General features: G+C 40.6%; 1 protein-coding gene across 2 annotated transcripts in view; it reads right to left on the bottom strand.

The window, feature by feature from the left end:
- Nucleotides 1–353: 353 nt before the first annotated feature.
- LOC122549665 (E3 ubiquitin-protein ligase RNF180-like) overlaps nucleotides 354–26,802 on the bottom strand; it is a 135,857-nt gene continuing 109,408 nt past the window's right edge. Inside the window, exons 7-8 of one of the 2 annotated variants that reach the window (XM_043689501.1) lie at nucleotides 6,702–6,751; nucleotides 2,951–2,996 (exon numbers count right to left, since the gene is read on the bottom strand). In XM_043689501.1, the coding sequence (XP_043545436.1) occupies nucleotides 6,708–6,751 (44 nt within the window). In that variant the 3' untranslated portion in view covers nucleotides 2,951–2,996; nucleotides 6,702–6,707. Of the gene's footprint in view, nucleotides 2,997–6,701; nucleotides 6,752–26,802 lie in introns of both variants that reach the window. The other variant, XM_043689494.1, reaches the window with a different exon arrangement.

The raw sequence follows: 26,802 nt of genomic DNA, 5'->3' as shown, positions 1-26,802 counted from the left end.
ATATCTTTGAACCAGTTAACTAGCAGTATTGTAGTAGTAGGCAGAAATTAAGTGCAAGGAAACGTAATCCATAGCCATATTTTATAGCATGCAGGATTCATAAGAGGCTTGACAGAGCAAATGCTGACAGGATGTTACCCCGCATGGGACAGTCTAGGACCAGAGGGCATATTCTCAGAATTAACGGGTGCCAATTTAAGGCTGGGATGAGGAGGAATTTATTCTGTCAGAAGGTTGAGGGTTTTTAGCATTCCTTGCCACAGAGAGCTGTGGTGACACAGTCCTTGTGTATACTTAAGGCTGAAATAGATAGTTACTTGATTAGTTGGGGTAAATGGTTTATGGGGAAGACATAGAAAAGTGGACATGAGGAATGTCGGATCAGTCATGATCCTATTGAATAGCTCAGCAGGCTTGAGAGGCCAAATGATCTATTCCTGTTCATATTTCATATGTGGATTGTGCATATCTGTCTCTATGCATATGCTTCTTTCAACTTTTAATATCTCAAAATTAGTTTGTACAAGATGCTACCTAAATTACACAATCCCATTGTGGGAAAGATTGGTATTATATCTTACTCCAACAGCTCTTGAATGGAATGGCTTGCTGGGCTTTGAGGGCAATTCTGTGGATCTGGAATCATGTGGCACATTTCCCCCCATAACTGACATTAGTGAGCCAGATGGGTTTTTACAAAAATCGATGATATTTTCATAGTCATCACTACTGATACCAATTTTAAATTTAATGTTTTTATTAATTGAATTTAAATCTCAGTAGCTGCCATGGTGAGAAATGAATAATGCCCCATAAGCATTAGCCTGAGCCTCTGGGTTACTAATGTAGTAAGATTAGCACTGTGCTACTGTCTCCACATGTACTTGATAATACTGGTTGATGTACCCATCTCAGGTATCCCTGCTTTAATCATTCTCCTGAAACTCCTTTCTCGATTTGCTGACAGCAAAGGGAAATCTAAACGGAAGGCCCATTTTACCAAAAGGTATGGTTGAAAACCAGTAAAAGTCTTACAATTCAAAAAAAAGAAAAAAGGCAAAACACAATAACAAAAAAAATGAAGTCAGCAAGAAGAAATGAAAGAAATGTGTCAACAACTTGTAAAACCAATGAGCATAAAAAGCAAGAAGACCATGAGGTCATTTCTATTGGAATCATGACATGGCAAATATCGAATGAACTACCCAAAACTATTAGGCAGAGAGTCCCTCCCTGCATTTACATCTTTTCTTGAAGGTCCAGTGAGGCTCAAACACTTCACTGCTTTTCCTCCAGTGGAGTCTTCTTATAAAATTACTGGACAACATTTCTGGCACACGGCCTCTGACTCCAACTTTTCTACTTGTCAGGTAAGTACCGTAAATGTTTTCAATAGCAAGAGCACATTTTCTCTTTTTAAGACAATTTTTAATCAAAGCCTAACCCTGATCCCTTGTAATTTTTCTTAGTAATTGTTGGCATAGGGTGCCATTTATCCATTATATAGCAGAGGAACATAGCAGTAATGGGTTAGAAAAGAATCTATAAGTATATTTAGTTCATCTCATTCGTGGCAGTAGAATCAGTAGTGATAATTTTGTAGGAGAACTTGAAGTGTGTAGCCTCATTAAATTGTATTGTAATCCAAAATGATTTCCCACTCATCAGACAGGCAAGTCACCTATCAGTGATTGTTGGTAGCTATTAGATCTGATTCAAATGACACCCAATTATAACAGAATTCCAGTTTCTCATCAGTCTCCCTGTGCATGACTATTGATCCCATGTCTGGCCTTCATGAAAATTGATCTCATAGATTCCATTGCTACAAATGGTATAAAGTTGGAATAGTGGAGACAATGTTTTCATCAATTGTCAAGGATCCATCATTGACCTCTTAATAATTATAGTTACTGGAAAAATCAAAAGGAAGTAAAGAAGTGTTATCTAGCATTTATGTGAGTCAAGTACAATAATAAAGATCTTTTTACTGATCAAATTACACCACACTAGCAAACACTAATTATTAAGTTAAAACAAGTGTGATTTTAATATTTCTATCAGTTACCATTACTAAAAAAAATTATCCACCATTATCTTACTAATCTTTATTTAAATGGAAATGATAATGTTTAATTTAAGGTAGCAATTTTAAATAAAATTAGGAACAAGGAAAGATTAAGCGAGAAATTATTTTAAATCAGTGTTTCAATGCACTGATATTTTTGCTTTTGGGTATCTAATGTATTGTTAACATTCTGTTCAAGTTTGCATTTGAAAAATGAGCTTAAACAAATGAAAGTGACTTGTCTAAAACCTGCAATACAATTCTAGTTTTTAACAGAATGTATTCTCCAGTACCTCCAGTTACTTGTAATATTAATCTTTAGTCAATAGCTTCTTGGCAGAGGAAATAAATGCCATAAGTTATTTTTATGGAATAAATTAATCGTACTTTGAGTTGGTTACATTCAAATTTTTGAACTAAGTACAAATCGTGTTTAATGTTTAATGGCAATTGAACCTAGAGTAAATTGTATTAACTGCACTCTGCAGACTCCACTAATGGCAGTTTGGATTTCAACAGTCTTGGTTAATAACGCAGAAGGTAATTGCAACTAGAAAGAACATTGCAAATTTATGCCTTCAAATATATTTACCCTTATCGTGTCCCCAGGGGTCTTCAACTAAAAATGTGCAATACTTAAGAAAATTTGTTCAATGAAAACTTGCTACTGATCAGCATTATGTGATTCGACTTTTTTCTCAATCCTCGCATTGCCAAGGTACTAATACACCAATTTAAAAAGATGGAAAGAAAAAGTAGCAGAGAAAGCAAAAAATTATGAATCCAATGACCCAATTGACAGAATAGATATAAATGATAACCATGTCCATATCAAATCTCCAGCCACGATTGTCATCTTCAAAATCCAGTCTGTAGGCACCATGAGGGAACTGTCTTCTTGTGACAGCATCTGAATGTCTTCCAACACCTGCAATGATATACAACAATTAATGGCATATGGCTCATTAGTCACCGACAGCAGAATATATCTGCTACAGAATCACTAAAAATTACAGATGAACAGTGTAGGCCATAAAGTGCAGTGCTACAAAGATAGAGGAACTTCTGTCTTTTAATTCACTTCATGTGAATTTTCAAATTGTAACTCAAATAACTAATGTAGAGGTGCAACATGGTTGGAGACCAGTTGAATTTCTGACATCTGAGTACAGCTCCAAGCAACATGAAGACTTCTGTTCAATTTTATCATTTCAATGTTGACAGTTGCTTTCATATAGAATTCTGAAGAATCTAAGTTCTTATCCAAGCCACACACCACTTTGACTGGGAAATATATTGCTCTTCCTTCATCACCTTTGAGTCAAAGTCCTGGAATTCCTCACCTGTGATAGTATCTTTGCAATATGATTGTGGTTGTTTAAAAATGTAGCTAAAGTTTCTCAAGTTCATTAAATATTGGTCATGCCATTAATAATAATAATCCAGGACTGAAGAAGAAACTAATTTAAAGTGGAGTGGAAATAATCTTGATATGAATGACCAAGCAATTCAAGCAACGTGTGTGAGAGGCTTCATTTGATCATATTCCCGACTTCTGGCTATGGCGCTGAAGTTTCTCTTGGGTTCAAATCTTGCCTTATTGGGTTGTAGTTGAAGCACTTTTATTTCTTCCTCTTGATCAACACTTTTGTGGTTTCTAAAATGTCTATGCTATAAGGTATTTTTAGCCAGTCACATTGTGAAGGGATTCTTTCTAAAGTTGGGACGCCACAAATACATAATCATGAACATTTCTGTCAAAAGCTGCACAGAGCTGAGTTATGTGTAAACAGGTATTATTTTCAATGATAGTGAAAGCAGATGACTGGGACAAGTCTACTGTTGCTCCATTGCCCACAGAGACAACTAAACATCTTTTACATTTAAATGTGGACCTGTCTTGTGTTATTGATCATTAGCTGCAGCCAATCACAAAAAAAATCTAAAATCAATTCTAATAGAAAATGAATGTGTGGAGTATAACATTTCCTCTACCCCATGCTTTATTACACAGAACAAGAAAAAAACTTTCATTTTAGCTTCTTAAATTAAAATAAAAGGTGTCTTCAATGGAACCATGATGACAGTGAATTATCTGTTCATTTAGTTTTTTTGCTAGTTTTGAATTTTATCACATAAAGATTCAAGGATAAGCATTGATTGCAATGATGTTAAAATTGGCATGTTATACTGCACAAGAAATGCAAATATTTGGTAAACAAAGCATTAGTGATCTTTCAAAGAAGCAAACAAGAAGTAAAAGATAACTTTAATAATGTAAGTGCATTAAGTTCTGTAACACCAATGCCAGAAAGTTATTTTTATGACACTTTTTAACTTTTTTTATGAACAGAGCTCATTCATAGTATACATTCTCATATTCGCTTCTTTGATCAGTATCAAATGATCTACAATGACAGTCTACATTTAAAAACTACTGATAATGAAAATTTTACTCGGCACTCAAAACAAATTCAGAAACAATTAGAAGTTCGAATTTCCAGTGATACACGTATATTTTTATATATCTATATTAATTTCATATTCAATTAAATTCTCCATGCATGAAAAATATCAATAGTTGAGCATAAATAATCGAGCATATCAATAGTTCAGCATAAATTGCATTCGTCAACATTTCATATGGGGCAAAGATGGTATCATGTTCAAGATTGTCCAAGTTCTTATTTAATCGTCTATTGCTATTTTAAATTAGATTAGATTCCTCACAGTATGGAAACAGACCTTTCAGCCCAATAAGTCCACAATGACCCTCCGAAGACTAACCCACCCAGACCCATTCCCCTACACTATATTTACTCCTGACTAATGCACCTAACTAATGCACCTAACACTATGGGCAATTTAGCATGGCCAATTCACCTGACCTGCACATGTTTGGATTGTGGAAATAAACCACAGTACCCAGAAGAAACCCACGCAGATATGGTGAGAATGTGCAAACTCCACACAGACAGTCGCCTGCGGTGGGAATCGAACCCAGGTCCCTGGTTCAGACATTTATTAATGGCATTTTTATGTTGCTGTTCTGACTCATTAATAAAGTTGTTTTACTATAAATCACAAAAAAAAACTTATTTTAAGTAAGGTAGCATTTTTCATTTTGTTGGAACATGGGGTTCTCAAATACATCACAAATCTGTTTCTCTGATATCAGTGAAACACATTTCTTACTCAAGAGCATCATTTCACAAGTCTGTCTAAAGTCTGATCAAAAATTGGTGATATTACTTCATCTATTGAGATTCTTAATTTCTGAAGTCCTGATGTTTATTGTAGGAATGACAGTGGGTTGGCATTTGCCATCATTATTTTCCTGAAACTGAAAGCAGTTTCTGGAGTCTGCACAAGGACATTAAATATTCCAACTGCTCAAAAAAAGCCAAATTTTTAAATATACATTTCTAATGTGCATATTTTAAATTATTTATGTTACTTATCTTTCATTCATTGGATATGAAGGCAAGAATTAATTGCCGATTCCCAATTACCTACGTGAAACTGCTGTTGAGCTACCTAAGGCAGAAAATGTAGGAGCAGAAGCAGGCCATTCAGTCCATCAGGTCTGCTCTGACATTCATATTGTGGCTCATCTGAACCCTAGGAGAAAGTGAGGGCTACAGATGCTGGAAATCAGAGTCAAAAGGGTGTGACATCGAAAAAGCACAGCAGGTCAGGCAACCTCAGAGAAGCAGGAGAGTCGACGTTTCTGGAATAAACCCTTCATCAGGAATGTATGAGGGGAATAAACAGGGGCTGAGAGGTAAATAGGAGAACAGGTGGGGCTGAGGGAAAGGTAGTGGTGAAGGCGATAGGTGAATGCAGGTGAGGGGGTAATGATGATAGGTCAGAGCGGAGGGTGGAGCGGATGGGTGGGAAGGAAAATGGACAATGGGACAATTCAAGAAGGTGGTGCTGAGTTGGAGAGTTGGATCTGGGAATGAGGTCGGGGGAGGGGAGATGAGGAAACTGGTAAAATCGATGCTGATGCCATGTGATTGGAGTGTCCCAAATTATGGTGTTCTTCCTCCAGGCATCGGATAGCTAGGATTTGGCAGTGGAGGAGGCCCAGGCCTTGTATGTCTTTGAGGGAGTGGGTGGGGGAGTTGAAGTGGCCAGCCACAGGGTGCCGGGGCTGTTTGGTGTGTGTGTCCCCCAGAGGGGTACTTTGAAACCTTCCATGAGTTGGCGTCTTGTTTCCCCAATACAGAAGAGGCCACATGGAGAGCTACGGACACAGTAGATAAGGTGTTTGGATGTGCAGGAAAATCTCTGCCGGATGTGAAAGAATCCTTTGGGGCCTTGGATGGAAGTGAGGCAGTTGCTGGATGGAAGTGAGGGGGGAGGTGTGGGCGCAGGTTTAACACCTCTTGGATTGGTTTGGTAATAATGGCCAGTTACCAATGACAAAGGTTTTCTGCTTGCCAAGAATTGTATGATCGGTTGTTAGGCAGCTGAATATCGTGTAACAATGAATAAGATACAGAGAAGCTATTCAGACTACTACCAGCCTGTTCCCTGCAGAAAAGCCATTTTAAGCCTGAACGATACCAGTTCACTTTTTACTCAGCAGTTGCTGTAAGCCATGACTTTTAGTCAGTAAGTTAGTTACCTTTTCTCAGTGAACAGCGAACTGTGCCACCTGCAAACAGGTGGAGGCAACTGGAAGAAGGAATTAGTAGAGTTATATACCGATGGTTCATAACTGTTTGACTGTAGTTTGAGTTGAATTACTTGAAATAAATAATAATTCTTGATAAGTACAGAAGGCTGGTCCATGCTTTCTATCAACCTGGGTCTGAAAATCAGGTAAATTGGGCAACCTTTGCATTTTATTTGCATAATCGAGTACCATTTTAGAACTTAACTTTATTTTGTCATGTTGAAAAGCATTTTTTGATATATATATTTAAGAGAAATAACCTAGAGCTATTTCATTCATTTAGCTGAAAATGGGTTTATCACAAAAAAAGCATTTTTACTAAAAACATTCTAACGCACCATCTATGACTAAACTAATTTTAAAGAGCTGACAATAAGTTTAAAATACCATACAAAAGCAACAATCAGTTTTAAGATGAAGGATAGTCAGTTTCTAAGTTAATTAAATACATTTTTCATACCTAAAATCTTTGAAAAGGTGCCCACTAATGCCCTTCTGTCTAAAACAAAATGTTTTAACAGTCTTCATAAACATAAAGAATGTAAGAGCAGGGGTAGGCCATTCAGCCCTTCCAGCCTGCTACGTCATTCAATACGATTATGGCTGATCATCCAACTCAGTAACCCATTCCCACTTTCTCCCCATACCTTGTGATCCCTTCAACCCTAAGAATTATATCTAATCCTTATGAAAAACATTTAATGTTTTGGCCTTAACTGCTTTCTGTGACAGAGAATTCGATAGGCTCTCCATGTTTAGTACTAAATGGCCTAACCCATACCCTTAGAATGTGACCCCTGGTTCTGCACTCATGAACATCCTTTCTGTGTTTACTATGTCCAGTTTATAGGTTTCTATGACATCCCTCCTCATTCTTTTATTCTCCAGAAAACATAGTCCTAACTGATCCAGTCACACTTCATACATCAGTCCTGCCATCCCGGGAATCAGTCTGGTAAACATTTGTTGCACTCTGTCCGTAGCCAGAACTATTTACGTATCTTTCCTCAGATAAGGAGACTGAAGCTGTGCAAAATACTCCAGCTACGGAGGTCAGCTTTTGAGCAAATTAAGTTGAAGAAAAAGCAACCAAGTCCAGTGACAATTGTACTCCTATATCTTTGGACAAACAGTTAAGGATATGCAAATCGCATGTGGCGATATAAAGAATATTCTGGTAGCTAACTAAACAGCCAGAAATGTCACTATTATATAATGCTGAGGGACCTCTTTTTGGGCAGTCACTAAAATTAGAAACATCCTGTTGCTTTAAGTACAGTTGTCACATAAGATATCCCTTAAGGTAGAAAAACAAGCAAAGCAATCAGCTTAACACATTATATATGTATGCACACACACAGAGAATATTTCTTAAATTAGGTACAAATGAGCACATGACCTGTGAAACCTTGCTGCAGGAAAGAGGAGACAACTTTGTACATAATTTAAAAATTGGAGAGGGGCATCTGTTCTTCGCACTCATGTGTAACATGAGGGAATTTGAAATAGCTTAAAGTTAGATATGCAGAGAAGATCGAACTTGCAGCATATGATGGATTTTATCACTGAATTTTGTGATGTCAGTTTATTGAAATAAAAGTTCAGACGCTACCTTGAGGCAGAAAACTAGCCTAATTTGTAAGGAAAGAGGGAAACGAGGAACTGTTTCACTGGCAGCTACTTAGAATTCTCTTGAATAAATAAAGGATTGTGGCCACTTCTGTCACAGGCAAGACAATACTTATTGGCAACTTTGAGAATCAGTAGAAGTTATATCCCAACCTTTGAAATGGTTAAGAATGTATGGTGGAAATGAGAGATCAATATCAAAGGAAAGTAAAGACTGTCCACTATGACAAGGCAAAAGTCAGGAGTGTGATGGAATACTCCCCATTTGCCAGGATGAGTGTATCTCCAACAACACTCAAGAAGCTTGACACCATCCAGGATAAAGGAGCCCGCTTGATTGACGTTACATCCACAAATATGCAGTAACTCGGTAGTAGTGTATACCATCCACAAGATGCACCGCAGAAATTCACCAATGTTCCTTAGACAGCATCTTCCAAACACCCAACTACTTCCAACTAGAAGACAAGGGTAGCAAGTACATTGGAACACCACCACCTGAAATTTTACCCACCGGGTCACTCAACATCCTGACTTGGAAATATATCACTGTCACTGGGTCAAAATCTTGGAACTCCCTCCATAACATCATTGTGGGTCTACCTACAGCACATACACTACAGTTCACAAGGTAGTTCACCATCATTTTCTCATGGGCAACCACAGATATGTAATAAATGCTGCCATAGCCAGCAATGCCATGTCCTTCAAGTGAATAAAAGATTATATGAAGGCATAAGATGATTTCATTGATTTCAATGGTTGGTAGGAGGTGACAAACAGTTTTAAAACAGTTTCTCATCGCCTGAGGAAGCTGGGAACAGTATACCTCAGATGGTAGACACCCACAGCACAGATAAAGGCTCTTCAGTTCATCAAACCTACATAGGTCATAAGCAATACTCGAATCCTATTTTCAGCATTTGGCCCATAGCCTTGTATGTCTTAGCATCTCAAGGGCATCTAAACACTTCCTAAATATCATGAGGATTTCTGCCTCTCCCACTGTTTTGGAAGTGAGTTTCAGATTCCCACCACCCTTTGGGTTAAAAACACTTATCTTCACATCTTCTCTAAACTTCTTGCGCCTTACCTTAAATCTATGCTTCCTGGTCATTTTTCCCTTCACCAAGGGAAAGGTTTCTTTCTGTCTACCTGATTTGTGCCCCTCATAATTTTATACATCTCAATTATGACCCCCTCAGTCTCTGTTGCCTTAAGGAAAACAAACCCAGTCTAACCAATCTCTCTTCCTAACCCAAACTCTTCAGCCCAGGCAACATTCTGGTAAACATCATGGATGGCACAGTGAACGGGTTCGATTCTAGCCTCAGGCGACTGTCTATGTGGAGTTTGCACATTCTCCCCATGTTTGCGTGGGTTTCTTCTGGGTGCTCTGGTTTCCTCCCACATTCCAAAGATGTGCAGGTTAGGTGAATTGCCCATGCTAAATTGCCCATAGTGTTCAGGGATGTGTAGGTTTGATGCGTCAGTCAGTGGAAATGTAGAGTAATAGGGTAGGGGAATGGGTCTGGGTGGGTTACTCTTCGGAGGGTCACTCTTTGGAGGGTCGTTGTGGACAATGTTGGGCCAATGGGCCTGTTTCCACACTGTAGGGATTCTATGAAATTTGCTCTGCATCCTCTCCAGTGCAATCATATCTCACTTATACTGTGAATTATAGAACTGTGCACAATACTCTCACTGTAGTTTAGCTCCAGCATAACCTCCCTGGTCTTAAACACTAAGCCTTGGCTAATAAAAGCAATTATCCCATATGCCTTCTTAACCACTTCATCTACCTATCCCAATGGATGTGCACAGCAATCTGATCTTCAGTGCTTCCCAGGGAATTACTTTTATTTCAGGCTTATCATTGTCCTTTTCCATAACAAACTGAAATCTAACAGGGTTAGTTTCACTGTCTGCAAAATGCTCTCTCCTGATACTTCAACCACATGCCCGATTTCATTACCTGAAATTAAGTCCAGGACCATCTTGAGGGCCTTCTATGCAATGGTTTAAAAAGCTCTCCTGAATGCATTCTAAGAATTCTGGTCCCTCTATATCTTCGACATTATGACTATCCTAGCTAATACTGGGGAAGTTGAAATCTCCTTCTATGATTACACTATTACTTTTACACTTGTCTGAAATTTGCCTCCATATCTGATCTTCTATTTCTCTAACTGTGAGGGGGCCTATAATACACGCAGCAATGTGCTGCTCCTTTTTGGTTTTTAATTCTACCAAGCTGGCATCAGTTGTGAAGAACCTTCCAAGATGTCATCCCTCCTTACATAATTGATTCCCTGATTTATACTTTGATACCCCCTCCTCTTTTACCTCTTTTGTTTCGCCTGAAGATCCAAAATCCTAGAACAATCTTGCCACTCTCTCAACCATGTCTCAGTGAAATAATTACATTACATCCCAAGTTTTAATTTATGTCCTCAACTCATCTGCCTTGCATTAAAATAAATACCAGCCAGCCTTACCAAATTCCTTGTGCTTTAACTGACCTATAATTTCTTTAACCTCTTGATTCACTTACTGTCACTTCTAATTTTGGTTATTCAACCTCACCTGCTGAACATTTTCTCTGGATCCCACTGCCCAGTTAGTTTAAATCCTCCCGATCAGCATCAGCAAACTTCCCTGCAATGATCCTAGTCCCATTCTGGTTCTGGTGCAACCCATCCATCTTATACCTCAAAAAAAATTGCAAACTTAATATGATACCTTGATTCAGGAAAGTGTCCTAGTATGTCTTAGCATGATATTCCTGGTCAACCCATTTCACAATTCACGACTTATCCAATATCAAAGGGGAAGTAATGATGTAGTGGTAACATCACTGGACGAGTAATCCAGAACTCCAGGCTATTGTTCAGGATACAGGGCTTCAAATCCCACCATAGTGGATGATGAAACTTGAATTTTAAGAAATCTGGAATTAAAGCTAGTCTAATAGCAGAAGACAATGAGGTCTACAGATGCTGGAGATCAGACTTGAGTGTGTGTTGCTGAAAAAGCACAACATGTCAGGCAGCATTGGAGTAGCAGGAAAATCGATGTTTCGGGCCAGAACCCTTCATCAGGAATGAGGCTGGGAGCTTTGGGGGTAGAGAGATAAATGGGAGGGGAGTGGGGATGGAGAGAAGGTAGCTGAGAGTGCAATAGGTGGATGGAGGTGGGGGTAAAGGTGATAGGTTGGAGAGGAGGGTGGAGCGGAGAGGTGGGAAGGAAGATTGATGGGACAGGTCATGAGTGCGGTGCTGAGCTGGAAGTTTGGAACTGGGGTAAGGTGGGGGAGGCTCACTGAGATCAGGTGGCTCAGTTTTTCTGGACAGGTGGCTCAGTTTTTCCATACAAGGTAGCCCCAGAGCTGGTGCATGAGTGCCTGCTATAATATCTGTTGAACCCCCAACCATACTACATCATCCTGTGATGCCTTCCTCCCTTTAGTTAGATCTTGTATGGGTGTTATGGTCATTGCAAAATCCTCCACAAAATTTTGACAGTAGTGAAATAGACCTTGAACACCCTGCAAATCCATGAATCTAGGCATCCTTTCTACTTAAGGCCAAATTTCTACTCTGGGGTGGATTTCGTTTATGTTGTGTGACCAAGATTGGACTTGCTCTTCCCCAGCAGGCCTTTCTTCAAGCTTTTCTTAAAGCCTGTTATTCCTAGCAGCTCTATGATATGTAATCTGGTTCCTCTATGACCCCTGGTTGTATTAAATCAATCATTTATTGCCTGTCTCTCGTTGCCCTTGATAAGGTGGTGATGAGTTGCCTTCTTGAACTTCTGCAGTTCATGTGCTGTAGGTGCATACACAATGCCATTAGGGAGGGAATTCCAGGATTTTGAGCCAGTGACCGTGAAGGAATGATATATTTTGAAGTCAGGATGGCAATGGCTTGGATGGGAACTTGCAGGTTGTGGTGTCCCCAAGTTTCTACTGCCCTTGTCCTTCTAGATGGAAGTAGTCATGGGTTTGGAAGGTGCTAAGGATCTTTAGTGAATTTCTGCAGTGTATCTTGGAAAGAGTACACACTGTTGCTGCTGAGTGTTGGTGTTGGAGAGAGTGGATGCTGTGCCAACCATGTGGGCTGCTTTCCATTTTTTTGACCTATCGGAAGATTTTGTAAGTCTTGGGGCTTCTCCTCTGGGTTCTGCCCATCTTCCATTTTCTTAACAATCTATTTCTGATGCTCTTCCATGATCCCTGTGGTACCCAGTGTCTACAGTGCTCTTTGCTGCATTCATCTCTCCCAACACATTGTTATGATGTTCCTTCAGACTTTCACCTGCCCTGTGTGATCTTAGCTTCTCAACCTATGAAGCTTGGCTAATTTGTTCTGTTTAAGGGTTCTTGGGGTTCAACCTACCTGCGCATCTTTGGCTTCCTGTCTCTATCCTGCCAACACAGTTCTGCATTCTTGACCAGCACCTCCTGTCCTCAGTCCTGTAGATTCCCTCTCTCCCATGTTGGTTTGGTGAGGCTAAGTGCCCTACGTATGGGTGGTAAGTTAGAAAGTACTGGCCTCCCTGCAATGCTTGTTCCAGTGATGTGGCCTGAGATCCTGCCAACTGTAACAATATTGCTGTGGTATGACCTGAAAAACTAGGAGGCTCAAGGACAGCCTTTGAGTAATTTTTCAAACATATGCATGGAGAGCTAGCCTTGTCAAAGACTGAACTCTAAAACATTTGCAAGAATTCACTCCTTATAAATACCTTTGGTCAGGTGGACATACTATCATTCAATTCTAACCTTGTCAACTTATACTCTCAATACTACATGCTAAGTAGATGTTGCTGGCATCAGTTACAAATTTCTTGTGTGCATGTACAAAGACATTGTCCTCATTCATGCAAGTGTTATGAAGGTGTAGAGATGTATTATATCTTTAAGAGAGTTGAAGGACTTAGCAAGCACACAGAGTGTTAGAGAATTTACATTGTAACATTTGGTCCAGCAGCAAGCAGTCACTGGGTTGTTATGTGACAAAAAAACAAATGCAAATTCGGCCAATCAGTTTAAATTATGCCTCAAGATACTGAACTCCAATCAAGTTTGAATTTGGTATTTTGACAATATTAACACCAATGAGACAATCTGACCTTGGAAAAATTGAACAGTTGGAGAACTGCTAAAAGACCAAGAGATATAGGCTGCTAGTAAGAACTCTCTGAAATGTATCTGTCTGCAGAAGGAGTTTCATAAGAAAAAGATTGACATCGGCCTGGAGAGCAAATCTGCAGAGGAAGATACCAAGAGAAGATTCGACAGCTGGCTGCTTTTGAAAATTGAACTTGTCTATAAATCTTAATTGGGGGTTTTATAGGACTAGTATTGTAAGGGGGAAGGTAAAATATAGGTTCAGATAAATAGATGTTAGTTAATTATTCTCTGTTAGGCTTTAAAAAAATTAAAGTTGTTAATTTTTACTTTAAAAGTGACTTTTGGGATAGTTCTTTGCCTCTCTAATTTTAACAGATTACAGCACGGGGCAAATCATTTCTGTATTGCAGGTTTAAATTAGCACAGGGTGTCTACCCTGTGTCATAACACAAAGCTTCCAATATCTTGCTGATCATACTGTCTAGGCTGTCTCCTTGTTTCCATCATCCACTCCCTGTACTTGTCATTCCTTATCCTGTCTAGAGAGGGTAAATTTGCTAATCTTCTGTTCTGCACTTTTCTGCTGACATTACTGTCTACTAAAATACACTTCTAACCAAAATTTTTAACCCCATCAGCACCTTGCCACAAGATTTGGAAGATCTTGCAAAAACATCATTTTTGATATTTCTCCTGTGTTTTGAGATGCCTACTGTTGGTTATCCAAGGTTCTGAACAAATACAAGCACGGAGATTACTGCTGCTTGGGAAAACCGTGACCTTATTCTGGGGTTTGAGATCCTGGTTCTCAAATACCTCTTTCCTCAATTGGCTGAAGGCTGAGCTGACAAATTCCAGACAATCATGCGTTTTGACAACCACGTCTGTCTTCGTCAAGAAGCTGCACCTAAGATATGGAAAATGGTCTCCACTTCACAAGATCTCACTGTTAATCTTAAGAATTATTATGCTGTGGGAGCAGGTGGGAAAAAAGCCTTAGTTTTCCTGCTGCTTTATCAAAGGGAATTTTCAAATATGCTTTGGAGAAGGAGTTGATCAGTGACCTGGAGCCCAGTTTCTGAGTGTGTACAAATGTCATCAGTATATTGTCGCTCTATTTCTGAGCTCAGAATCATCGTAGCTTTGGACTGAAGGAGGTATAGGTTGAATGGTTTTCTGTAGGTTCGGTAGACTAACTCCAATGTGAGTAACATACTGGAGGTAAAGTGCAGTATAGCAGTGAAGATGATGAGAAAAATGGGATATACTGTTGAGAGGGAATCCTCAGCAATAACTTGTATGAAATCTTACTGTATCAGGAAAAACACTGACCACAAAAGCTCCTATAGATTGCTTCTGACTATCCACCCTCTGTTGAAGCATCAGTACTCTTCCCATTGCAGAAGTACTAAGAACACAGAACATTATATGGGTTGATGACATCACTAAAATGCCCTGATAGCATCATGTTGGACAAAGCTGGTTGTGTTCTCAAGGACACAGCTGTTAGATTGGGCCTGTGCAGGAAGTGAGAGGGGAACACAAAGGGAAAAACCTACTTGATCCTGCCCTCATCAACCAACTTATTTCAGATATGTCTGTGGCCTGTATTTCATAGGAAATGATATAAAAATAAGGTGGTCTTGCTAAAGCTATACAAGGCATGGTTAAACCACATCTAGGATATTGTGAGCAATTTTGGTTCCCTTATGGGCGGCACGGTGGCACAGTGGTTAGCACTGCTGCCTCGCAGCGCCAGAGACCCGGGTTCAATTCCCGACTCAGGCGACTGACTGTGTGGAGTTTGCACGTTCTCCCCGTGTCTGCGTGGGTTTCCTCCGGGGGCTCCGGTTTCCTCTCACAGTCCAAAGATGTGCAAGTCAGGTGAATTGGCCATGCTAAATTGCCCGTAGTGTTAGGTAAAGGGGTAAATGTAGCGGTATGGGTGGGTTACGCTTGGCGGGTCGGTGTGGACTTGTTGGGCCGAAGGGCCTGTTTCCACACTGTAAGTAATCTAATCAAAAAAAAAACTATAGACAGATGTATCGACATTAGAAGCAGTCCAGAAATGGCTCATTAGGTTGATCATGGGGACAGAGCAATTTTCTTGAGAAAGTTGGGCCCGTACTCATTAGAGTTCTGAAGAATGAGAGGCAACTTTGCAACACTAATGAAACATACAAGATTCTTCAGGGGCTTGACAGGGTAGATATTGAGATGTTGCTTTCCATTGTGGTAAAGTCTAGAACCAGAAGGAATAATCTCAGAGAAAGCAGTCACTTGATGAGGGTGGAAATGAGGAGGAATTTCATCTCTAAGAGAGTAGTGAATCTGTGGAATACTTTGTAAATGGATGTAGAAAGAACCTGGGGAGATCAGCAGCTGGAAGAGTGAAAACACCAAAGAAGACAGAGACTATGTGGTTTGAGATTAAATTAATGTAATGTTTAATAAGTGTGTTATTGGAATAGCATATTATTTTATAGAGTTGAGGTCAGATTGTAAGTAGTTAAGAAAAGGGGGGGCTTAGATTTGTGAATATTTTTTGCTTAACATTCACTATTAAAGTTAGAAAAAACAAATTGTTTTCGATGTGCAGAGGGATCTTGGAGTCCATGTACATAGATCCCTGAAAGTTGCCACCCAGGTTGATAGTGCTGTTAGGAATTCCTGAAGAAGGGCTAATGCCCGAAACGTCGATTCTCCTGTTCCCTAGATGCTGCCTGAACTGCTGCGTTTTTCCAGCAACACATTTCCATCTCTGATCTCCAGCATCTGCAGACCTCACTTTTTCCCCAGTGCTGTTAGGAAGGCATATAGTGTGTTAGGTTTTATTGGTTAATGGATTGAGTTCCGGAGCCGTAATGTCATGCTGCAACTATACAAAACGCTATTGCGGCCGCACTTAGAATATTGTGTATAGTTCTGGTCGCCATATTTCGGGAAGGACATGGAAGCATTGGAAAAGGTGCAGAGGAGATTTACCAGGATGTTGCCTGGTCTGGAGGGAAGGTCTTATGAGGAAAGGCTGAGAGACTTGGGGGTCTGTTCTCATTGGAAAGAAGAACACTAAGACGACATTTGATAGAGACATACAAGATGATCCGAGGATTAGATAGGGTAGACGGTAAAAGTCTTTTTCCTCGGATGATGATTTCAGCTTGTACGAGGGGGCATAACTACAAATTGAGGGGTGATAGATTTAAGACAGATGTCAGGGGCACTCAGAGAGTGGTAATGGCGTGGAAGGTTCTGCCTGCCAATGTCGTTATCTCAGCCACATTAGGGAGATTTAAACAATCCTTGGATAAGCATATGGATAATGATAGGATAGTGTAGGGGGATGAGTTTAGATTAATTCACAGGTCGGCGCAACATTGAGGGCCGAAAGGCCTGTTCTGCACTGTACTGTTCTATGTTATTATTCTTTAAATAGTGGAATTTAGGAGTTCTCTGTCACTCACTTACACTTTAACAAATTATGAGGCAAGGTGAGCTTTTCTGGGTGTTTGGTTTTAATTAACAGAGGGTTTTGACCTCTGTGTCATAACACCAGCTACATTTTTATCCAAATTATTTATATAAATTACAAACAACAGAGATCCCAGCACTGTTCCTTGCAGAACACCACTCGTCACTGATCTCCAGCTGTATCTAGCTTACCAACTCACCATGGTTCGCTTGTGACTTAATCTTCTCGACCAGCTGTGAAAAACTTCGTCAAATGCTTTAATAAAATCCATGTAGACAACATCCACTGCCCGACCTTCATCAGTCATTTTTGTTACTTCCTCAAAAAAAACTCAATCAAATTTGTGAGATTAGATCTCTCCTGTATAAAGCCATACTGACTATTCCAGTAAGTCTATTCCTTTCCAAATGTGAGAATATCCTGTCCCTAAGAATCTTCTCCAACAATTTTAGTATCATGGATGTAAGGCCTATAGTTTCCAGGATTATCTCTGTTGCTCTTCTTTACCAAAGAAACAATATTGGCTGTTCTCCAGTCTTCTGGGACCTCATCTGGGGCTAAAGAGGTTACAGAGATTTTTTCAAGCAATCTCCTCCCTTACATCTTTCAGTGTCCTGGGATAGATCCCATCAGGCCCAAGTCACTTACTTTAATGTTTTTCAAGACACCCTCACCTTCTCCTTCTTAATACCCTGGAATATCAACATAAGCCTCCCTAATCTTACCATCTTCTATGTTCATCTCCTCGATGAATACCAATGCAAAGTATTCATTAAGGATCTCACACACTTCCTCTGGCTCCAAGCATAAACTCTCTCCTTTACCCTTGATTGGACCTACCCTTCCCCTAGCTATCTTCTTGTTCTTAATATATATATAAAACGCCTTCGGGTTCTCCTTAATCCTACTTGCTAAGAATTTTTCATGGCTGCTCCAGCCCTCCTAATTCCTTGTTTAAGTTCTTTTCCGCTCGCTTAATATTCCTCAAGGACCTTGTTTAATTTTAGTTTCCTAAGCATTACATATACATCTTTTGCTTTTTGACTAAACTGTGAATATATCTTGTCATCCAGGGTTCCCAAATCTTGCCATTCTTATCGTTCATCTTCACAGAGACTCACTGGTCCTGAACTGGCCTTTGAAAGACTCCCACACGTCAAACCCTCAAATAGCCATCCCCCAGTCTAATGTCACCAATTCCTTCTTAACACTTTTGTAAGTGGCCTTTCCCCAGTTTTGCCCTTTCACCCAAGGACATGTCTTATCCTTATCCATAAGTATCTCAAAACTTAAGAAATTAAGATCACTGTTCTCAAAATGCTCCCCTGCTGAAACTTCAATCAACTGGCTAGGCTCATTCCTCAGTACAAGATAACACAATCACAGCAGAGTTCAAACTCTTCTGATCATACCCTGATTAATACCAGATCAGATGCCTTATCAATTAGGTCACATGGCTATTTATACCTTTTATGTATCTAAAAAAAGGGCAATCTATTAGCAGGTTTACTCTAATATTCATCTTTTCCTGACCTTAATGCTTTTTTAATTGTCCTATGCAGATTTTTAAAGGTTTCTCACTAATCTTCACTACATTGTATGCTTTTTCTTTTGTTTCTATACAGTCCCTGATTTTCCTTGTTGATGTTTGACTCATTCTCCCTTTAGTATATTTCTTCTTCCTTGGGATGAATTCTACTGTGCCTCCCGAATTGCCAGCATATACTCCTGTCATTATACAGGTCTACAAAATTATGAGGGGCATGAATAGGGTAAATAGGCAAAGTCTTTTCCCTGGATCAGGGAGTCTAGAACTAGAGGGCATAGGTTTAGGGTGAGAGGGGAAAGATATAAAAGAGACCTACAGGACAACCTTTTCACACAGAGGGTGTTACCTGTACGGAATGAGCTGCCAGAGGAAGTGGTGGAGGCTGGTACAATTGCAACATTTAAGAGGCATTTGGATGAGTCTATGAATAGGAAGGGTTTGGAGGGATATGGGCCGGGTGCTGGTAGGTGGGACTAGATTGGGTTCGGATACCTGGTCGGCATGACGGGTTGGACTGAAGGGTCTGTTTCCATGCTGTACATCTCTATGACTCCATAATCCCTTCCAATCAAAAGCAAGAACAGAACTTGCTGGAAAAACTCAGCAGGTCTGGCAGCATCTGTGGAGAGAAAGCAGAGTTAATGTTTTGGATCCAGGGACTCTTCTTCAGAACTGATAGTCCCGGGGAAAAGGGTGGTATTTATGCAGAAAGTGGGGTGGGGGTAGGGGAAGGAGTAAACGGTAGGTGGACATAGAGCCCAAAGAGAGGGGAAGAAGAGTTGGACCCACAAAGGAGTGGGTAAAAGTCAGCCTTGGAGAATGAACAGCTGCTGAATCAACTCTGGCCAGCTCCTCCCTCTCATGTCTTTGTAGTTATCTGAAATAAATCCACAGAGGCCAATATCCCATCAAGTCACTGTTCATTTACACATGATAATTCCTTGACACTGATGCAGCTCCCTCAAAGCCAGCTCTCAGAGTGACAGAATGTCTTGACACTTTTTATCTGTTAGTCAGGACTCCCTGATTGGGGCTGTTATTCTGGTCCAATCAGGGAACTCATATTCTATGAGGTCCACCTGACTGACCTCGTTACAATCACTACATTACCTTTACTCAATTATAATAGTTATTTCTGATTCATGCTTCTACCTCTTAAATAACAGGTGAAGCCCAGCATATTATGGTCACTGCCCCTAGGAGTTGATTCATCTTCAGCTCCCTAATCAAGTCTGCCTCATTACAGATCACATAACCCCAGAATTGCCTGTTCCCTAGTGGGCTCTACCACAAACTGCTGTTGCTGCAGCAGCAAAAAAAAGCATCTCATAGACATTTCACAAATTCTTTTTCTTGGGTCCCAATACCAACCTGATTTTCCCAGTCCATCTGCATGTTGAAGTCCCCCATGATTACTATAATACATGTAGTACTCTGTAGTGCTTTTTTTCCACACCTTTTCTATCTCCTCATTTATTTTCTGCCCCTACTACCATAAAGCCTGTACATGATTCCCGTCAGGGTCGTTTTTTCCTTTCAATTCCTTAGTTCCACCGACACAGATTCTTCACTTCCTGACTCTATATCACTTCTTGCTATCAATTTGATTTAATTTTATACTAACAAGACAACCCAACTTCCACCCTCCCCCCCCCATTCCGCCCTCCTGTCTGTCCTTTTGATAGGATGTGTATCCTTGGATGTTTAGCCCCCAGACCTGATCTCCTTACAGCCATGTCCCTGTGATATCCACAACATCATACCTGCCAATTTCAATCTGTGCTACAAACTCAGTTATCTTGTTTGACATACAGAGGAAACTCAATTATCCAAAGGACATGGGCGGAGAGTATTTCATTCGGTTAATCGAATGCCGAATAATCGATGCCAGATAACATAGCGATCTTACTTGGATGATCCGAAGTTCAGGTAATCGATTGCCAGATAATCATGGTTCCTCTGTACTGTGTGCATTTAAGTACAACACCATCAGCCCTACATTGACTGCCCCCTTGCCATAGTTGTCCTTTATCTGCTGTGACTGAAGTTAGGTTCCTGATTCTTTCAAAATGCTCTGTCCTATTACTTGTTCTAAAAACTTCAACAACCTTTTCTGGGCCTTCCCCCTCTACCAAGTTAACTAGTTTAAATTTATGGCGACCCTCAATTTATCTTCATTTGCGTCATAAGTTATTCTATTTTATTCCAAATGCTTCAGGCATTAAAATACAAAGCCTAATATTGGATTTCTCAACACTTTAACGCTTGATACAATAGACATTCACATATTCTGTTAGTTCCTTTCATTTTCTGGTAACATCAACCTTATCACCAATCCTATTTTCTACTTTATCTTTGAATTTATCATTTTCCATGCCACTGAACCCAATCCCCACTGTTTAGTTTAAAGTCCTCTGAGATGTAGCTCTAATGACATGTCCTACAGGCATCTATAAGACATTGTGGGTCATTAGCAACAACAGAATTATATTTCACTATAACTTGTACTGTCAGACCCAACAAATCTTTCATTCTACCATTACTAACAAGACAGGGCACCAACCTTGGCTTAAGAAGCAGTGCAGAATTACATGTCAGTAACAGCACTTGGAGCAAATAAAGATGAAGACTATTATAACATTTCTGTACACAATGGATGCAGTATGCTATCGGCAGAGCTAAGTCACTGCACAATCAACAAATCAGATCAAAGCTCTACAGTCCTGCCACAGCTGGTCATGAATAATTGTGGACAACTAGTGGGAGGAGGACACCACACAACACCTGCATTCTACATGATGATAGAGAGCTGCATATGTACAAAAGAAAATGTTGAAGCATTTTACAAACACCTACAGCCAGAAACACCAATCCATCCCCTTGATTCCCATGTCAAAGTTGTCCCTTTCTAGCCAATTTGATTTCCTTTATATGAAATAAAGAATGAGGCACTACATTATCTAGTTGTGCTGCTAAAGACTTGTGCTCTGGAACGAGGTGTGCTCCAGCTTTTAAATGACAAAGTTAAAAAGATACTCAGGTATATTCCCCAAAAGATTCAGGTCAAATCCAACTACCAATCCATCAATCAACCTCAATCATCAACTGTTGCACACAGTGACATCAAGGGATAGTTGCTCAACAATAACCTACTTGCGCAGCCTTGATCCAAACAAGAAAAAAGGGAATTTAATTCCAGAGATAAGTTCACAGTGGCCACCCTTGATAGCATGGCAGTACGTGACTGAGTGATATCAAGGGATCCAAATAAAATCAAATTTAATGTGAATCAAAGGGAAAACTTGTACTTAGTATTAAAAAAACACGACTTTGATGGTCAGAAGCCAATTAGGTCAGTTCCAGAAAACTGATATGCAGAAGTTCCTCAGGGTAATGTCATAAACCTATCATCCTTAGTCACTTCATTGATTAACTTCCCTTCAGCATTAGTCAGAAGTGGAGATATTCGCTGATGGCTACACAATATTCAGTTCCATTCTCAAGTCCTCAGATATGAATACATTCCCGGATGCAGCAAGACCTAGACAACATTCTGGCTTGGGCTGAATGCAACAAGATGTGTTGCAACAACTGGCCAAAACATTTCCAACATCACCTTCCAAACCCCAATTCTATCACCTGGAAGGTTAAGGCACATGGCAACACAACCACATGCAGATTCCTCTCGAAGTTACATACCATCTTGATTTGGAATATATTGTTCGTTCTTCATCAGTGGGTTGAAATACTAGAGCTCACTATCAAATAATAGTCGGAGTACTTACATCATATGACCTGCAGTGGTCCAAGGTGGTGCTTCAAAGACATCTTACAATCATAGAGAGGTAGAGCATGGAAACAGATCCTTTGGTCGAACTCATCCATGCCAACCAGAAATCCTAAATTAACCTAGTCCCACTTGCCAGCACTTGGCCCATATCCCTTTAAAACCCTTCCTATTCATATACCCATCCAGATGCCTTTTAAATGTTGGAATTGTACCAGCCTCCACCACTTCCTCTGGGCAGCTCATTCCATACACTCACCACCCTCTATGTGAAAAGGTTGCCCTTTAGGTCATTTTTAAATCTTTCCCCTCTCATCTTTAACCTATATCCTATAGTTCTGGACTCCACGACCCCAGGGAAAGATCTTGTCTATTTCCCCTATCCATTCACCTCATGATTTTATAAACTTCTATGTGGTCACCCTTCAGCCTCTGACACTCCAGGGAAAACAGCCTCAGCCAATTCAGCCTCTCCATATAGCTCAAACTGTCCAACCCTAGCAACTGGCAAATCTTTTCTAAACTCTTTCAAGTTTCATAACATCCTTCAGATAGGAGGGAGACTAGAATTGCATGCAATATTCCAAAAGTGGCCTAACTAATGTCCTGTACAGTTGCAACATGATCTCCCAATTCCTATACTCTGACCAATAAAGGAAAGCATACCAAATGCCTTCTTCACTATCTTATATACCTGCAGTTCTACTTTTAAGGAACTATGGACCTGCACTCCAAGATCTCTGGGTTCAGGACCTGACCATTAAGTGTATAAGTCCTGCTCTGATTTCCCTTTCCAAAATGCAGCTCCTCGCACTTATCTAAATTAAACTCCATCTGCCACTCCTCAACCCATTGGCCCATCTGATCAAGATCCCGTTGTACTCTGAGGTAACCTTCTTCACTGTCCACTACACCTCCAATTTTGGTGCCAGCTGCAAACTTACTAACTATACCTCCTACATTCATATCCAAATCATTTATATAAATGATGAAAAGTAGTGGACCCAGCACCTATCGTTGTGGCACATCACTAGTCACAGGCCTGCAGTCTAAAAAACAACCCTCCACCATCACCCTCTGTCTTCTACCTTTGAGCCAGTTCTATGTCCAAATGGCTAATTCTCCCTGTATTCCATGAGATCTAACCTTACTAACCAGTCTCCCATGGGGAACCTTGTCAAATGCCTTACTGAAGTCCATATAGATCATGTCCACTGCTCTGCCCTCATCAATCCTCTTTGTTACTTCTTCAAAAAAACTCAATCAAGTTAGTGAGACATGAATTCCCATGCACAAAGCCATGTTGACGATCCCTCATCAGTCCTTGCCTTTATAAATACATGTAAATCCTGTCGCTCAGGATTCCCTCCAACAACTTGCCCACCAACGATGTCTGGTTCATCAGTCTATAGAGCCCTGGCTTTTCCTTACCATCTTTCTTCAATAGTGGCATCACGCTAGCCAAACCCCCCCCCAGTCTTCGGACACCTCACCTGGACTATCAATGATACAAGTACCTCAGCAAAGTGCCCAGCAATCACATACCAAGCTGCACACACAGTTCTAGAGTATACCTGATCAGGTCCTGGGGATTTATCCACCATTATGTGTGTTAAGATATCCAGCACCTCCTCCTCTGTAATATGGACATTTTTCAAGATGCTACCGTCTATTTCCCCACATTCTGTATCTTCCATGTCCTTCTCCACAGTCAACACTGATGCAAAATACTCCTTTAGTATCTCCTCCATCTCCTGTGGTTCCACAAATAGGCTGCCTTGCGGATCTTTGAAGGGCTCTATTCTCTCCCTAGTTACCCTTTTGCCCTTAATGTATTTATAAAGTCCCTTTGGATTCTCCTTAACCCTTTTTGCCCCATTTCTCTCTTATGTATACTCCTACTGCCTTCTAGAGATTCTCTGTCTTCTAGACGCTCACTCAATCTCTGCTATCTATACTTGACATATGCTTCCTTCTTTTTCTTGACCAATACCTCAACTTCTCTAGTCATCCAGCAATCCCCACACCTACCAGCCTTGCCTTTCACCTTAACAGGAACGTACCTGTATTAAAAGATAATCAAAACCTGTCTGCCTTGTTCGCAATATACTCATCCCACGAATGATTAAAAAATCAAATCAATGTTGTACATCCTACATAACAGCACTTGAAATGTATTATGGTTGCAGAAAGTATTACGTTTGCAGAAAGGACATTTAAGGACAGTACTAAGGTTGCAGAGAGGACGTTTCAGGACTCATCTACTGAGCCAGTAAGGGCTGAGATTAGAAACAGGAAAGGAGAGGTTATCCTGTTCGGAGTTTTCTACTGGCCTCTGACTACTTCAAGAGATGTAGAGGATGGGAGACCAAAGATAATCCTTGAATGGAGCAAAAGTGACAGGGTAGTTGTTATGGGGGCTTTAACTTTCCAAATATTGACTGGGAATACAATAGTTCAAGTACTTTAGATTGATCAGTTTTTGTCCAATGTGTGCAGGAAGGTTTCCTGACACAGTATGTAGACAGGCCAACAAGGAGCGAGGCCACATTAGATTTGGTACTGGGTAATGAACCCGGCCAGGTGTTAGATTTGGAGGTAGGTGAGCACTTTGGTGATAGTGACCACAATTCGGTTATTTTTACTTCAGTGATGGAAAGGGATAGGTATGCAATGCAGGACAAGAGTTATAGCTGAGGGAAAGGCAATTATGATGCGATTAGGCAAGATTTAGGATGCATAGAATGGGGAAGGAAACTGCAGGGGATGGGCGTAATTGAAATATGAAACTTATTCAAGGACCAGCTACTGCGGGTCCTTGATAAGTATGTACTGGTCAGGCAGGGAGGAAGGTGTCGAGTGTGGGAGTCATGGTTTACTAAAGAAGTTGAATCTCTTGTCAAGAGGAAGAAGAAGGCTTATGTTGGGATGAGATGTGAAGGCTCAGTTACAGCACTTGAGAGTCACAAGTTAGCCAGGAAAGACCGAAAAAGAGCACTAAGAGCCAGGAGGAGACATGAGAAGTCATTGGCAGAAAGGATTAAGGAAAACCCTAAAGCTTTCTAAATGTATATCAGGAATAAAAGAATGATTACAGTAAGGTTAGGGCCAATCAAGGATAGTAGTGGGAAGTTGTGCTTGGAGTCAGAAGAGACAGGGGAAGCGCTAAATGAATACTTTTCATCAGTATTCACACTAGAAAAAGACAGCGTGGCCAAGGAAGATACTGAGATACAGACTACTAGACTAGATGGGATTGAGGTTCATAAGGAGGAGGTGTTAGCAATTCTGGAAAATGTGAAAATAGATAAGTCCCCTGGGCCAGATGGGATTTATCCTAGGATTCTCTGGGCAGCATGAAGGAAATCGCTGAGTTTTTGGCTTTGATCTTTATGTCGTCATTGTCTATAGGAATAGTACCAGTAGACTGGAGGATAGCAAATGTTGTTTCCTTGTTCAAGAAGGGGAGTAGAGACAACCCTGGAAATTATAGACCAGCGAGCCTTACTTTGGTTGTGGGTAAAGTGTTGGAAAGGATTAGAACAGATAGGATTTATAATCATCTAGAAAGGATAAGTTGATTAGGGATAGTCAACATGGTGTTATGAAGGATAGGTCGTGCCTCACAAACCTTACTGAGTTCTTTGAGAAGGTGACCAAACAGGTGGATGAGGGTAAAGCAGTTTATATGGATTTCAGTAAGACGTTTGGTAAGGTTCCCCATGGTAGGCTATTGCACAAAATATGAAGGCATGGGATTGAGGGTTATTTAGCGGTTTGGATCAGAAATTGGCTAGCTGAAAGAAGTCAGAGGTTGGTGGTTGGTGGGAAATGTTCATCCTGGAGGTCAGTTACTACTGGTGTACCGCAAAGATCTATTTTGGATCCACTGTCATTTGTCATTTTTATAAATCACCCGAATGAAGGCATAGAAGGGTGAGTTAGTATATTTGTGGATGACACTGAGGTTGGTACACTTGTGGATAGTGACAAAGGATGTTGTAGGTTACAGAGGGACATAGATAAGCTGTAGAGCTGGGCTGAGAGGTGACAAATGGAGTTTAATGTGGAAAAGTGTGAGGGGATTCACTTTAGATGGAGTAACATGAATGCAGAGTACTGGGCTCACGTTTAGATTCTTGGTAGTGTAGATGAGCAGAGAGATCTTGGTGTCCATGTACAGAGGAACCTCGATTATACGATCGAGATGCACGGGCACTATTTCGTTCAGATAATCAATTATTCGGTTAATCGAATCAATGCCTTTCCTCTGGGGCTCGGAGTTTTTAAAGTCTGCTCTCCGTTCAGGAAATAAGGCAGCAGCACATAGCATCCAATACTGCCGCTCGCGCCCCCAGCCCCATCCAACACTGCCCCCCGTCCGCCCACAACATCGCCCCCCCCCCGCCCGCTCCCACCCCCAAACCCAGTACAACACCGCACCTGCCCACCCCCAACATTGCCCCAGGCCTACCCCCA

Source organism: Chiloscyllium plagiosum, chromosome 1 (assembly GCF_004010195.1).
Source record: "Chiloscyllium plagiosum isolate BGI_BamShark_2017 chromosome 1, ASM401019v2, whole genome shotgun sequence".
NCBI classification, from domain to species: domain Eukaryota; kingdom Metazoa; phylum Chordata; class Chondrichthyes; order Orectolobiformes; family Hemiscylliidae; genus Chiloscyllium; species Chiloscyllium plagiosum.
The sequence above is the reverse complement of the archived record's forward strand: the minus strand, read 5'-3'. Positions and strand labels throughout refer to the sequence as shown.